The 15,460-nt window shown below is 39.3% G+C and overlaps 1 protein-coding gene across 2 annotated transcripts in view; it reads left to right on the forward strand.

Annotated features, from left to right (window-relative positions):
- Positions 1-15,460, forward strand: part of DIP2C (DIP2 disco-interacting protein 2 homolog C (Drosophila)) — a 155,134-nt gene that overhangs the window by 59,555 nt on the left and 80,119 nt on the right. For both annotated transcript variants that reach the window (XM_009329878.1, XM_009329880.1), the window contains exons 10-16: positions 9,084-9,207; positions 9,837-9,946; positions 11,267-11,369; positions 11,713-11,777; positions 13,601-13,694; positions 13,812-13,931; positions 14,750-14,864. In XM_009329878.1, the coding sequence (XP_009328153.1) occupies positions 9,084-9,207; positions 9,837-9,946; positions 11,267-11,369; positions 11,713-11,777; positions 13,601-13,694; positions 13,812-13,931; positions 14,750-14,864 (731 nt within the window). The remainder of the gene's footprint in view (positions 1-9,083; positions 9,208-9,836; positions 9,947-11,266; positions 11,370-11,712; positions 11,778-13,600; positions 13,695-13,811; positions 13,932-14,749; positions 14,865-15,460) is intronic.

Here is a 15,460-nt window from a genome sequence, read left to right on the forward strand (position 1 = left end):
TGGCTAAGACTGGAGGAAAGGAGCAGGTGAGCTGGAAAGGCCATGCAAGGAGAGAGGATGGGACCTCAACTAGTCCACCTGCTTTGAGGAATAATGTTAATGCTATTTGTAAAATACTATATTTGAGAGCACTGAGAGGTGGACATGACTATAGAATGAGGATAATGATTTTAGTAGAAGTACAGCGCATTTGTGTCAGGCTATCACCATGCTTTCACATGTGAGTGCAGTACCTTAAGATAGTTTGAGGCGGTTGCATAACATGGTGCATTATTTCAGTATAAAACAGGGATTTTAAATGCATCAACAAAAAAAAGGCAAGCAGACTATGTACATTTTAAGATCATACAGAGTGCTCACATGGGTAGGTCTGCTTTCATTCTACAAAATAAAGAAGCAACATGGCTTTGAGGGATAAAATATTTAATATGGCTTTCCCTGTTACTATTTTCCGAGGTTTAATGACATTTTAAAGTAAATGGATAGCTGTATATTTGATTTAGTTTAGAACATCTGATACCACATCCATCAGTAAAGTATCAAATCCAGCTGTCCAAGTAAATACTCTATGTCAAATTGCTAACTTACCCTAATTTGGCTGAACCTCTTGGGTGTTGTTTTTTTTTAAATATGTGTGTATATATGGATATATATGCATGTATATATATTTATATAAAGGAATATCTACAGACTTAGACTGCTTAACTATTGCCAAGATCATTCCATAATGTTTAAATATCAAATTAATAAAACAATAACAGAGATGTCAGTGGTACAGTTAAAAAAGCAACATGATCTATGATCTATAAATAAAACAATGCAATCTTACAGCATATACTATTGCAAACATTTTTGCATTTGTTTATATGGAATGGGAACTGGAGTGGAAACAATGAGATGAAAATTGTGTTCTGAGTAGTCCCAGAAGGAATACCTCTGCTTGGTCAAATGGCTGCGGATTGCTTCTGGCATCCGTGGGAAGACATCATTCCTGTCATCACACAATGGCCTAGACTGTTCTTTTATGCTTTCCCATTATTTGTTCTCTTTTCTACATGCTTCAGTACATTCTGGCAGTGGGCATTTTTTGGTTTGCTTTTTGGAAGACAGAGATGTGAACCAACAAATAGACTGATAATTATATTATAGGCTAATACAGAATTACAGAATAATAAGCTGATACAGGATGAGCTATTTCAGGGAGTTATATTATGATTTTTAATATTAAACATTTGCACTGGCAGCTTTAATACTGTTCTGCATTTTCATAAAGAAGAGTTTTTCACAGCTCTGTGCAAATTTTTTGTGCCTGGCAGTTTAAAATTGAGCAGTAAAGTTTGCAGCCAGATAGCCTTTTGGCTTACATATTACTCTGCAGACACCTGTATCCATATGGAAGTAAAGGCTTTTGCGTTACCAGCCTGTAGATTTTGTGTGCGTTCCCTTTTCTTCGTAGCATGACTGTTACTTTTTTAAGATTTTGGCAAGGTTTTTTTCCGGTTCATTATTAGGTGAGGGTCCATCTCTCCTTGCTCTTTCCTTCTCTATCCCACCTTTGTGTTGACAGAATACCTAGAATTACTTATACTTCCCCCAAGGACTTCAGGAGACCTGTCTGACATGGCGTCTGGGATGGATTGCCTGAATACCCAGCAACCATGCAGCATGCTCCAGTTTAGTTTTATTCCCAGAATGCTTCCTGGTGTTCAGCAAAGACCTGGAAATTGGCATTCATGTCAACATGGTTTTGGCTCTTTAGACTTGGGAAATCAAATCTAAAATTAAAAACTGAAATCCCAGGCTTTTTTTTAAGTACATCAAAACTAACTTTATTCTAGAAGCAGCAGTCAGGCGTTCCACAGTCATTGTAGCGATAGAACAAACAGCATGTTTTATTTCTTCTTCTTTCCCTGCATTAATATCACCGAAATGCCTATTTCATGAACACTCCCCAAAATTTTTATAACTAATGCTCATCCCTTGGATTATGGGCTATGGTCTTTCAGAATAGTGTCCCTCTTTCCAAATATTTTATGTTTCCCTTAAATAGTATGTTCTATACAACATCTCTTCCTTCAGAGCTGCCACTTTTGTTAATCTTGTCTGAAGCTGGAATATTACAAATTGTTTCATTGTATGTGTGATATGATGTGAATTGCAAACTATATATCATAGAATGTGCCATCAAAGTAGATGATACAGGATTTTCGACATGTCAAGTTCTAGTTCAAATAGTGATTTATTATTTCCCTTATGAAAAGATTTAAAAATATGTTTTTGATTTCTTTTTCTTTAGATTTCTTAGGTTAATGTTTTTTTCCATTTGATGGCCGCCATGAAAGTTGTTATTATTATTATTCTGCTCTGATACAGTCAGGGGAGCTAATCAGTTTTAATCTTAAAATAACATTTTTGTCCTCCAAGCACATTCATAGTTATGCTCAATCACATTCTGTGGACATACGAACAAAGCGATCCCACATAGATCTTTATGGCCTCCTTATCATAGGCGGTGAGTATTTGTAGCAGGGTATGACATGAAAGCATGTAAAAATCTATTTCTCAGTCAAAACACTGTTCCCTAGCCTGTTAGATTTAATGCGATGTGTGCTTCCAGCAGGCATTTCTGTGCTCTTCCAGACTCTGGCTCTGGCAGTGTGATTGGAACAATGTGTATTGTCATAGGAAATCTGGAGATACCCACTCCAGGACACTTGTTTTCTTTTAAAGGATGCTTCATACAGGGTAAAAACTGTTTTTCAGGAGCTCTTTTTATTACAACCTGAGACATTAGGTTATTAAACAGTAGCCAGAGAGATATATCTCTTTAAAGACAGTGAAATTGTCCCAGTCTTGTCTTCCATTTGAAGGCAGAATTGTATTCCAAAGGAAATACACCTTGACACCTTTCCTGGTGTTTTAGGGCCTGAGATAAAATGAGCTTAGTTTCCTCTCCGCTTTAGTCATCGTTGGGCTGTAGTGTGCCAGAAACACTGGAGCTCTACATATTTTTGAACATCTGTTGACAATGCATCTCTTTCTCCACTGGATTTAAAATATGCATAAAATGTTATATATTTTCCTTTCGGTGACATAGTCTCCCAGTCCCTCCAAAGAACACAAGTGCCCGCAGCCCCATGTGGTGGACACCGCTGGACCCCTGTAAACCCTGTGCCCATCCTTCCCTCTTCGTACACTTTGGCAGCTGGGCACTGAGCAGAGGTCTTTGCTCAGTTGGCCACAGTGAATCTTAGATCCTTTAAAGTCTACGTTTTCTTTTTATGTTTTCATGTTTAGGAAATGGTAGTTTCCTAGAGACCATATCACATTTCATGCAGTGTCCCCTGCCAAAAATAACCATTGTCTTGCTTTCATTAAGACTTTTGGACATTAAGACTGCTCATAGTTGCAGATTTCATGTGCAAATTATAGCTAGATACCAAAGCTCTGTCTGATGAGACAGCTGATTTCTTCATCTTAAAGCTGCTATGAAAATTGCATCTGCTTTGTGTTTAATTTTTCTTAAAGTCTTTGATATTTCTATTTTAAAAATTGAGGGTTTCCTTGATTCCTTTTCACTTTTGGTTCAAAAGTGGTGATGCTTGGCCTTTATGGCTGATGGTTGCCCTATTTGTTCTTTACCAGCAAATTTTTGATAGGGTAAGGGCAAATGGAGCTCAAATAAGCATCGTAACAGAAAACAAGATTAGTTCAGTTCAGCATCAGTTCAGATGCTTTGCCACATAATTCTCATTTTGAAAGCAGTCTGGGATTTGCAAGTGGACAGGAGTAACCTTTATCAGGCCAACCTTTTGTACAGGCTGTCTCTTCCTTCCTTCCTTATTAGATAAGGACATGCACTCTCACTCACGGAGAAAGGATCATAATTGTTTTCCTTCACACAGATACTCTCACAAAGCATTATAGAAATGACATTAACAGCATGCTGAAATGCAACCACACGTGGGATTTTTTTATCCTGACAATGAATTATCACTCTCTGCAGCAGGAAGAAGACAATTTGCCTCCAGGTACTGGTGAAAACCTTTAGGGAACCTTTAATAAAAGTCTTTAGAGAACCTTGAATGGCTACCTACAGCAGAGAGGATTTCCGGCTCGCTTCATCTGAAAGATTGATCTCTCTAGGTGTGTGCAGACGTAGTCTAAAGCTATGCAGACCTCATTTTTCGTACCTCAGCAAGTGCTGTGCCTTCAAGAAATGTAAAATGATAGTTCCAAAGTCAGCAATTGGTCTCAACCCTCATGCTACAATACCTCAGCTCTGTCTTTTACCTTCCATATGCATTATGTGTCATTTCAAACTGTGAATTGTGGAGGATTTGACAATGAGCATCGCTGGCAAGTCTCTCTCCATCTGTGTGGTTGGGACTGTGTTGGTTGAGTTGTTTCACCTGGTCTCCACTGGATCCCTGAGGTTTTTCCTACCCCCACAAAATTCAGCAAAATAAAATGTTTGTGACAAGTGGTGGGGTCGCCAAAGTAGCAGATTAGCATAAATTACCAAAATAGCAAATAACACTGCTGACAAAACAGTGTGTCCTGAAAATATATTCCCTTTATCGGCAGGAGAGTGATTTTATTTATGGGAGGAGGAGGATGATTTTTTTTTCCACCAGCAGATGATTTGGTTTCTTTTTTTTCTACTTACAAAGCAGTTTTCAGCATTGCAGACATTCATTTTACATTACTCAGAAGGGATGCCGATAGCTTGTCTTCAAAATCTGAAATAATCAATGCTTTTAAAGTCAGTAGTCTTTTTCCTGGCTGTCCTGGTTTTGGCTGGGATAGAGTTAATTTTCTTCCCAGTAGCTGGTACAGTGCTGTGTTTTGGATTTAGGATGAGAACAATGTTGATAACACACTGATGTTTCAGTTGTTGCTAAGCAGTGCTTGCACTAGTCAAGGACTTTTCAGCTTCTCATGCCCTGCCAGCGAGAAGCTGGGAGGGGGCACAGCCAGGACAGCTGACCCCAACTGGCCAAAGGGATATTCCATACCATGGGACGTCATGCTCAGTATATAAACTGGGGGAGTTGTCCGGGGGGGGAGGTGACCGCTTCTCAGGAACTGGCTGGGCATCGGTCGGAGGGTGGTGAGCAGTTTCATTGTGCAACACTTATTTGGTATATTCTTTTTTTTTTTTCCCTTCCTTTTCTGTCCTATTAAACTGTCTTTATCTCAACCCACAGATTTTACTTTTTTTTCCCGATTCTCTCCCCCATCCCACTGGGTGGTGGGGGAGTGAGCAAACGGCTGTGTGGTGTTTAGCTGCCTGCCGGGTTAAACCACAACAGTCCTTTTGGCACCCAACGTGGGGCACAAAGGGTTGAGATAACAACAGATCTGACCAGAGCGTGTTACGGCAAATTTGTTATAAGCATTCATCATATTGGTTTAATAGTCGCCGGTCACAGTGTTGATTAATTTACTCTCGAAGTTCTCGTGCTTGCTCTCAAAGTTGTGTTATGTAACACCTCACTTGCTGTACGTGTTCCCTGTTGTGCCGTTTATCACCTCTGGGAGCTGGATCAACGATATCATTTTGCTGCACTGTGTAACACTACTGGTTTATGATATGATAAAATTATCAGTCGTGAGACCAATTTTTGTATTTGCACTTCTGTATTTGTACTCAGCATTGCTGTGATCTCCGTACCTTGGGAGCCACTTTTCGGAAACTATTAATAATTACACCTTTTACCTTTTTTCCTCGGGTAACCAATCTGTGGGGGAGACGGGGAGGGACACTTTCACTTGCTCCTTCACCTTCCCCCCCCTCCCAGTATGGGAGCTTTGACTACTTCATGCAAATGACTGCGTTTTCAACTCAAACTTCATTTTTCAAACTTAAAAGTTTTACTCAAGGTCCTCACTGCTCTGGACCTGTCCTGCTGAGGTATGAGGAACAACGAAGACTATCGTGTTTACGTACTTGAGTGTGTAGGTAAGGTTGCGGTGTATCTGTGGGATGTATAAGGCTCTCAGCTTGAGATGGTTTCAGATCTTCCACCTCCTGGCTGTCAGTCCAGTAGCTCAACACCACTTGAGTAGTCAGAAACAATTACTTCTGTGGGGCAGCAGGGATCACAGGGGCACCTGCATGGGGCAAGGGATGTCGACCCCTTCTTCATGTCTCTGTTCTCTGTCGTCCTTTTTGCTTCTAAGTCAGAATGAAGCCACCAGAAGCAGGCAGGATGCGGTAATAAATAGTTAGGAGGTGTGAGACTGAGACTGAAAGTGGGAATGATGGACACAGACTAGCAGACAAGCTTCGTTGTGTTCATAGTGTAAGATCCTCAGCTGGAGTTCCTATGGCCATTGACAACGGTGTCTGTCACAGTACCTCTATTTCAGCATCTTGATTTGCTTTTTTCTTGCAAGGGAGGATTTAGTGTGGACACCAAAGGCACGGCATTGGATTTGAAAGTCTGTAAAACACACTGGATATTGTCCACGCATGGTGAAATTCTTCCAATCTCCTGTGGTAGTGTTGCATCACATAATTGCTTAGCCATGTTGTCACAGTCTGTTATTAGAATCTTTGACATGTGAGTAGATTGTATTAAGTAATCTATACATTATTCTCTCTGCTTCTCTCTCTGTGTGTGAACTACTACAAATGAATGAATAATATTTATATGGACATGGTCTAACCTGGTTGATATGGCACTAAGTGGAAGCATAGTCATTCTTTCTTGTGTTATCTGAAAAACCCAAACTGTTAATACAAGTTTTCTTTTCCTGTTGTTTTGTTTTGCTATGAGAAGAGCTTGACAGATCATTTCTTAACTGATGCATCCCCCAGGGCTGTGATATGCTGATGCTCTAAGGTCCACACTTTCTACTGGTTTATGTATGTTAGATTTCTTAATGGAATTTATTAGTCAGTTTCTGGTTGTAAAGTCCTGCATTAAATGGGATTTGATTGCTTCAGAATCGGCATTTTCTTGGTACAGTGGTGAAACAGTTTGCTAGCAGTCTTTTATAGGGCATACAGTTACAACATTTTATTTTTGATTTAAAATTGAGCATGATGCAGTTGCTGCATTCAATTATGAAATTTATATGCAATATTGGTTTTTAATTGGTAGTTAGAAATTCATACATATATGTACATTGGTAACCATTTTTTGTATTAAATTTAGTGGGAAATTTTGGGTAATGGTAGTATGGATCTGATATTTTATCCCTTTATACATGATAGAGTAGCAGGTCTCAGAGGCTATGACTTGCCCAAGGAGTGACGTTCTCCATGGAGCACTCCAGCCCTCATCTTCCTGCCATTCCTTCTGAGGGACCTCCAAGGAGAGCCATCACTCCGCACTGTCCAGGCACCCACATTTCCTTCCGTTGAGCAGACTCCAAGGGTGGAGATGCCAGGTCTCCACTGGAGACTGTTGGAACCAGGATCCAATCTGGCTAAGCGCTTGTTCCAGGGGGTTGACAACATAGGTGTGGATCAGCTAACACAAGAGTCAGTGAGGATAGTAATGCTTGACAAAGCCCTTTTTGTCCTGAAAGCCCCCCTGGTGCAGGCACGGTGGGGTCGACAACACGGTCCCCAAAATGTTGTTCATCGATACACCGGTATTATTCTCTGTTGTTCAAAGGGTACTCTCCGTGTCTGTTTTTTTAATTGGAAAAGACAATGCACAAGCTTAATTTTAAAAAGCTTTCCTGACCACATAAAAATTGCATTAAAATTAGTCAGATACACTTTGGAGCTTTCTTTCCATCATACAGTTTTGCTTTGAATAAATCAATATATTAAGGCAACTGTTCTGTATTTCTGGTTACTTCCATGGTTAAGTGTGCTTTATGGTTGATTTGAAAGATATTTTAATTTCATCATTTAAGACTCTGTAGGCTATTTTCTGTAGAATCATTCTGTGAAGAAAGGGTTAATACTTCTATGTGCATTTACGTCTAGGGCTTTGCTCTGTTGAAGAGCCTAGTGGATAGATGTAAAGTTCATGAAAGAATCATGACAAGACACTATACATAAAGCAGACATAATGCTGTGGAAGCACAGCATCTCTTAAAGAACAGCTATGGCCTAGACTTGAAAATCATTACATGACTTCCTAGCCTCACTGCTTATATCCCCTTGATGGAAGTAAAATGTGATGTACTTTTTCTGATGGGCACTTGGCTATCTGTAGTGCTCCTGAAAGGTGTCTGTAACTAGTGCCCGTTACCTCTGGTCCTGTCACTGGGCACCACTGGAAAGAGCCTGGCTCGGTCTTCTTTACACCCTCCGTTCAGATGTTTGTACACATTGATGAGATCCCCCCTGAGCCTTCTCTTGTCAAGGCTGAGCAGTCCCAGCTCTCTCAGCCTTTCCTCATAGGAGAGATGCTCCAGTCCCTTAATTATCATAGTGTCCCTTTGCTGGACTCTCTCCAGTAGCTCCATGTCTTGTACTTGGAAGCCCAGAACTGGAACTAGCGCTTGAGATGTGCCTCATCAGTGCTGAGTAGAGGGGAAGGATCGCCTCCCTCAACCCGCTGCCAGTACTTTGCCTAACAGCCCAGGATACCATTTGCCTTCTTTGTGCAAGGGCACATTGCTGGCTCACATTCAACTTGGTGTCCACCAGGACCCCCAAGTCCTTTACTACAAAACTGCTTTCCAGCCAGTGAGACCCCAGCCGGTGCTGGTGCATGGGGTGGTTCCTCCCCAGGTGCAGGACGTTGCATTTGCCTTTGTTGAATTTCGTGAGATTCCTGTCAGCCCATTTCTCAGGGGTCCCTCTGGATGGCGCAACCCTCTGGCCTCTCAGCCACTCCTCCCATTCAGTCATCATTTCTGAAGAGATGTGAGAGCAGGCGCCATCTGATGGCTTCAGTTCTCTCTAGGATTTATGCTGTTACAGACAAGAGGATATCTAGGTTGTGGAATTCCTTTGTCAATGTACAAATGAGTTTTGCTAATCAGCTAAGTTGCTTGAAGGAAAGAGACTGTTTTCCTCTCAAGGTAATGTTCCAAAGGACAATAACATTTTCAGCCTGTAATCACTTCTAATCAGTTCTGTGTATTGCTTTTATTTTGTCATCTCTTAGGATGCAGGAAGTCAACAAATAGGCTTTTTGCTTGGAAGCTGTGGAGTTACCGTGGCCTTGACTAGCGATGCATGCCATAAAGGACTGCCTAAAAGCCCCACAGGGGAGATACCACAGTTTAAAGGTAAGCTAACCCTTGCTTATCATGGATATCACGGGTCATTTACTACAATAACAGTCATTGCACTTGTTTAGTTGTAGTGGGTGAGGATCAGGCCCGTGGTGATACAGTTGCCACAGAAGCAGCCGTGGCTGCTGGGACGCGATTGCCCCAGCTGTGTGTCACTGGCTGGCAGAGATCGCTGCTCCCGCCTCATGGCTGCCGAGCAGTACGAGTGCTCCTGATCTGGTTCTCCACTGGCTCAGCCGGGCTGCTGAGACCGTCTGTGGCGACAAGCGAAATTAAACCAACAGACTTAGGACTGTAGTAGATGAGGAGCATTTGTACGATTCAGTCCTATAGCTAAGTGGTAGGGACAGTAACCTCTGACAGGAGAGTGGTAATAAACTATCTGGGTCAATAACAGCTTAAACTGTCCAGCCATTTCTTCAGGGGTTGTCTGAGAAGGCCATGATAGCCGTGTTAAGAAAGCAGTTCTGGAAAATCTTCTTTCCCGTGCTACGCTGAGGTTTAAAAGAAGCAATGTTTAGGTAATGGTGACACAGGCATTTGGGGAAATGCCTGTGAGAAGAGTTTTGTCTTGTCTTATCTGGCAGAAACTCGACAAAAGCTGACTTTTCTTTGTACCTCAGGCTGGCCAAAGCTGCTGTGGTTTGTCACAGAGTCTAAACACCTCTCCAAGCCGCCTCGTGACTGGTTCCCACACATCAAGGATGCAAACAATGACACAGCTTACATTGAGGTGAGTTAATGAAGATGCATCTTCTCATCGAATCATTGCATATGGCACTTCTGGATTAGGTAAACATCATTATTCATTCACTAGTCACAGAAGTTAATAAGTAATATTTTCTAATAAATTATACTGGATATTGATTTCAGAAAAGTTAATGAAATATTAAATTGCATTTTGGGGCTTTCTAACGTTAATGTTTTTATGTCATCTATGTGGCTGCCACAATATTATATTAAACTTGCCTTGACCAATCTCGGTGTCGTTCACAGTGTGGGCTTGCCCACCAGCCCTGAGATGGATAGAGAGCAAGTTTCACAGTGAAGCTTCAGTTCTCGTATCACAACCTTCAGACCCTTTGAAAGAGAAGGAAATTCTTGTTCAAATGCATGCCTGTCACTTTCTGCTTTGTGAGTCACACTCCACACAAAAGATCAGCATCAGGAAGGGAAAATTAGTGATGCTGTTAAGTTTAATTTTTCCTTTTTTTTTTTCCATTCTTTTTTCCCACTTCTGCATAGACCCAAATGCCTCGAATTCAGTATTGAATTTAAATGATTATTCAAAGGGAATAAGTTCAAGTGAATGGAGCAAAGGTATTTCCTATCTTCATGCAGTCAGACACTGGGCTAGAGAAGCAGAGATGCCTCCATTTTAAATCTTGCTGATTATCTTCATTATGGAGAAAGAGAAATGTTTAATTTACTTTAATTGTCACTGATCATTTTCAGACTCTTGCATAAAGCTGCAAAAATTACTGCAATCATCAGCAATGATCTCCCACCTTTTTTTAAGCTGCTTTCTCATGACTCTTTCATATTCTTCTGATCAAAGAGCTTGTGCCTTTCAGCCTGTATACGTATAGATTATTATAACAGAACCCAGCAAGGATTCTGTGATCAGCTCTTATCCCATGCCTTATAAGACACAGAAGGGAGAAGCTCAGGTTTATTGGTTGGCCTATAAAATCTAAGATACGAACACTGAGCAGACTGAACTAGGTTATTCTCTGCTAAATCTAGCCAGTCCTTTAGTCATTAATGTGATCAGAATTGTTAGCATTATTTTTCCATAATGCCTGTTTTCAAACAGCAGATGGATTTCTGATTTCAAGCCTGGGAAGCTTCAGTCAGAAAGAGAAAGCCTATCTGAAAAAAGTGTCTTTTAACAAAAAATTGCCTCCCAAACTCCTCAATACCGCTGCCTTCTTAAAATAGTCATTAGATGTGTCCATCATTCACCTACATAGAAACAATTTAAACGTAGCTATTAAATAATGGAAATAGGGCAACTATTGCACACTGACTTTCCCTGCTTATTTCATTTTAGTACAAAACATGTAAAGATGGAAGCGTGCTTGGGGTGACTGTGACAAGGATTGCACTGCTGACACACTGCCAAGCTCTGACTCAGGCATGTGGATACACAGAAGGTATGGAGTACATTTCCCTTGCTTCATTCTTAAAATCAAGTGTGAATTGTAATTTATTTCTCATCAGGCTCCTGTCTTATGTTTTACATAGATCTGTGTCAAAGATTTAAAAACCTGATTTTTTTTCATTCGTTTTAGAAAATAAGTACACATTTAAAATATCTTTGTGAGGGATACAAATAACGTCCTAGTCAATACAAATCCTGCAGTGGAGACTTACTATGAAAGTTAAGCTTTGAGGTCATCAGTCATATTATACTGAAGCTTCCTTCCTTTGAGTGGGTTTGACTTGGGTCAATGCCATGTTCTAAAAAATAAACTCTGTTTTGTTTTTGTTGGACAGCTGAAACAATTGTGAATGTATTAGATTTCAAGAAGGATGTTGGTTTATGGCATGGGATTCTTACAGTAAGTATGTTTTTTTATCTTGTGTGAGTATTTGAAAATAAACTAACCTAATATGCTTATTACTATCACAAACTGGGATGTCCTACAGTTTCTTCTAATACAAATTTTTCTGCTTTGAAAGCAAAAAATATGTGACTTAAACCCATGATCTTCTGCTAGTGCACTTACCCATAATGAGCACGGTAAAGATGCCAGTGTATTTTTATGCATCGTGTCAAGTACTCTGGCCCCATTCTTACCATGTTATTCTGATATTACTGCTGCATGATTTTGAGATCAGACTTCATAGCAGAAACCAATTAAATTAGTACTTGCCTCTGTAAAGATATGATCCAATGGCATAGGATGCCATTGACTAGCTTCTCTATCAAAACTCCCACCAACAGATGGTTTTGCTAACATTAAAGCATTTCTGATACTTTAAATTGCATGAGTTGTCTACTTGCTGTTTGAACATCTTCCTCGATTGACATGGGAGGCAACTGACATATTTTTAAGGATTGCTTCTAAAGGTGCTGCTACAGTCAGTGACTGACAAAATACTTACTATTCACCAATCATTTTAAGTACAGATACCAAGTTTTGAACGGTCACTGTTTGGGGGTCCCAGGATGTACAGGTCCTGTGTGCTATGATTCCCAGGGATTCAATACACTTTTCCCATGCAGTGTTATACTGTTCTTAATAACAAAGGGCAGTAATAACTCTTCTGAAGCAGAAACAATCTATTAGGCTTAAGACCCTTAAGTATCTCATGTTAAAAAACCATCTATATCACTGAAGTTGAAAGCAAACATCTAATAGAGCTTTTGTGTGCCTTCCTTTGCTACTAATCTTGGTATGAACTTCATTTTTTTCATGACTTGCCTGTAAGTGCTTTTTCTGTACCTACACTTGTGCCAGACTGAAAGGAGAACTATCTTTTGCAGTTCTAAAAGTGTTTACATGACTAATCCACTGGGACACTTACTCTTTCTTAAGCCTAGGTTTTCCAAAACAAATACTGTATTTAACCTGAGCTGCTCTGAGTGGAGATGTGTTACCCTCAGAAGATGTTTCTAAATGGTAGCAGAAGTAAAGCAGCAGCCCATTTACAGGCTGTTTGTTTAGTACTAACACTGAGAAGTCACTAAAGCAGTTGACTGCTTCAGACTGGGAGATTGGGTTTGGATTTGTCATTGATTTCACTCAGCTGCTTTTTCTAAACTTCCTGCAACTTTTCATGACCTTATTGAAAATACTGGAATTAGCCCACCTGGAGAAGGACTAAAACCTCCTTCATTTATTTTCTGTTAAAATGAATTGATCTCTGCTTAATCTGTGACTCCAATTTCTCTGTCTATTGTCTTCTAAATAATTTGTGCCCCACTACCATTAGTAGTTTTTCAGTCTTCACAGAGGTGGATTTCTTTAGACAGATACATTGCTGTTACTTGTCCTTTTGAGTAAAGAGTCTTCATACATGCTGAAGTTTAGCAGGCTTAGGCATAATATTAACCTACATAGCAAACATGCAGACATTGTTCATCCAGTGTTTTTTTATTTTTCTATGTAAAGTGAATCGCTTAGAGTATAAATAGAAAGAAAATCTGTTTCTTTTTTTTTTTTCAGTTTTTCGTTAGTCTAAATCCTTAATCCTTAATTAAAGCATTAGAAAATGGGGGTCTGTTTCATCTACATGTAGATAGCTAGATAGAAGATAAATGCCAGCATTGCCAATAAAACAAGCATAGAGTGATTTGCATAGATGCCCCTGCCCATAACACAATATAAATAATTACCACAACTGTTGTATAAAACCCGTTTATCTTATTTGATTTCAGAGTGTCATGAACATGATGCATGTTATAAGTATTCCATACTCCTTAATGAAAGTGAATCCGCTGTCATGGATACAAAAAGTCTGTCAATACAAAGGTAAGGAACAAGAATATACAGAAGTCTGCTTGATAGTCAAAATCAAAAGTAGAAATTGATAATACAGCTGTATAGCTTTTTTATGGTGTATTACTAATCTTCCCATTCTTACTGCAGCAAAAGTTGCCTGTGTAAAATCCAGAGACATGCACTGGGCATTGGTGGCACATCGAGATCAGAGAGACATCAACCTTTCCTCACTGCGTATGCTAATAGTGGCTGATGGTGCAAACCCATGTAAGCTATGCTTCTGCAGTCCAACAGAGAATAGGAAGTGTTTTCTGTCTTGCAGTCTTTCAATCTTCAGTCATCTTAGCTAAAATATTTACAAAATATAGGGTTTGTCTACTGCAAACTTTATGATATTCATGGAAACAGTAATTAATTTTGGATTTTTTTAAAATATATTTTTCTTTAGCTAATCCCGAAGCAAACTTGATATTCCACCTAACGTAAGTTGCAGTAAATCCAGTTTTGTTTAACATGACAGTCATATAAAGACTGAAGTAAATAACCTTAAGCTATAGAAAGGATCAGAACATTTCTTCTGAATGATGGTGCTCAGATGCAGAAGTAACTGAGAACTTTAGGGGAATACTTATACTACTCTAGAGAACCACATCTGGATCACTTCATGACAATCAACAGCATGAACTGTTTCTCTATATTATTTAAGATACCAACATATAGGTGTTCTGCTTGTTTGTAATAGTTTGCTTTGAGTTTCTGAATTAAATCTTTAATTTGCCTCATCCTAAAAAAGAAAACTGTAATGAAATTCATGCTGTAAATCTAGCAGTAATGGCTTTTCTACATAAGCATAGTGAAAGGACTTTATGCCTAAAAATTAGTCTTTATTCTCTGTATGCATACACAACTGTGTGTATATATATATAGTTGTAGCAGCTATGACTTCTTTCCCAGTAGACATGGGTCCTTTTTAATTTTTTTCTCCTGAAAAGCCTATATATTCAATAGTAAGTTTGCAGTTTGAGTAGCATCACTTAAGAAATCAGATTTTTTTTCTCCTCTGATTTTTTTTTTCTTTACCCCAGGGTCTATTTCTTCCTGTGATGCGTTTCTCAATGTCTTCCAAAGTAAAGGTCTAAGACAGGAGGTCATTTGTCCCTGTGCTAGTTCGCCAGAAGCTCTCACTGTGGCTATTCGAAGGTACTGTGTTACACCAGTGGAAATAGACCCACTGTAGAATATATGTGGTAATTTGAAAAGGAATGAAAAATTTATTCAAGTATGAATCTGCATACTTAACTTCTGAGTGACATTTTTAGTTTTCATTTTGTTTATGTCCAAAGAAGACATACAAGAAGAATTTGTAGAGTAATAATTTAACCTCAGAGTGCTTTATAATATAGTTCCCATTTCTGTAATTTTATCTAATTTTAAATGAAATAGACTGAAATGCAAAAGCTAATTCTGTAAAAAGAAGTGCAAAAATGCCACCGTAAGCATAAAATTAATTAAAATGTGGGAATTTAAATGGAACTGCTATCGAGGAAAATCATGCTTTAAAGTAGTCTGTTTAAAGAGAATTGTGACGTTCTGTGGGTTGTTTTTGGCTGACTGGCGCTTTTTTATCCATTCATAGACTCTCGGTAATCATCTGGAAATGCCCTTTGAGTCTGGGGGATTTGTGCCTAGAAATAAAATCGATAAATTCTAATAAAACTATTAAGCCTTATGTACATGAATGTCAGTATGCAGCAGTCACCTGTCATGAGTGTTGTAGCACACAGTAAATGGCATAA

This window comes from Pygoscelis adeliae, unplaced genomic scaffold, assembly GCF_000699105.1.
Source record: "Pygoscelis adeliae isolate BGI_AS28 unplaced genomic scaffold, ASM69910v1 Scaffold238, whole genome shotgun sequence".
Classification (NCBI taxonomy): Eukaryota; Metazoa; Chordata; class Aves; order Sphenisciformes; family Spheniscidae; genus Pygoscelis; species Pygoscelis adeliae.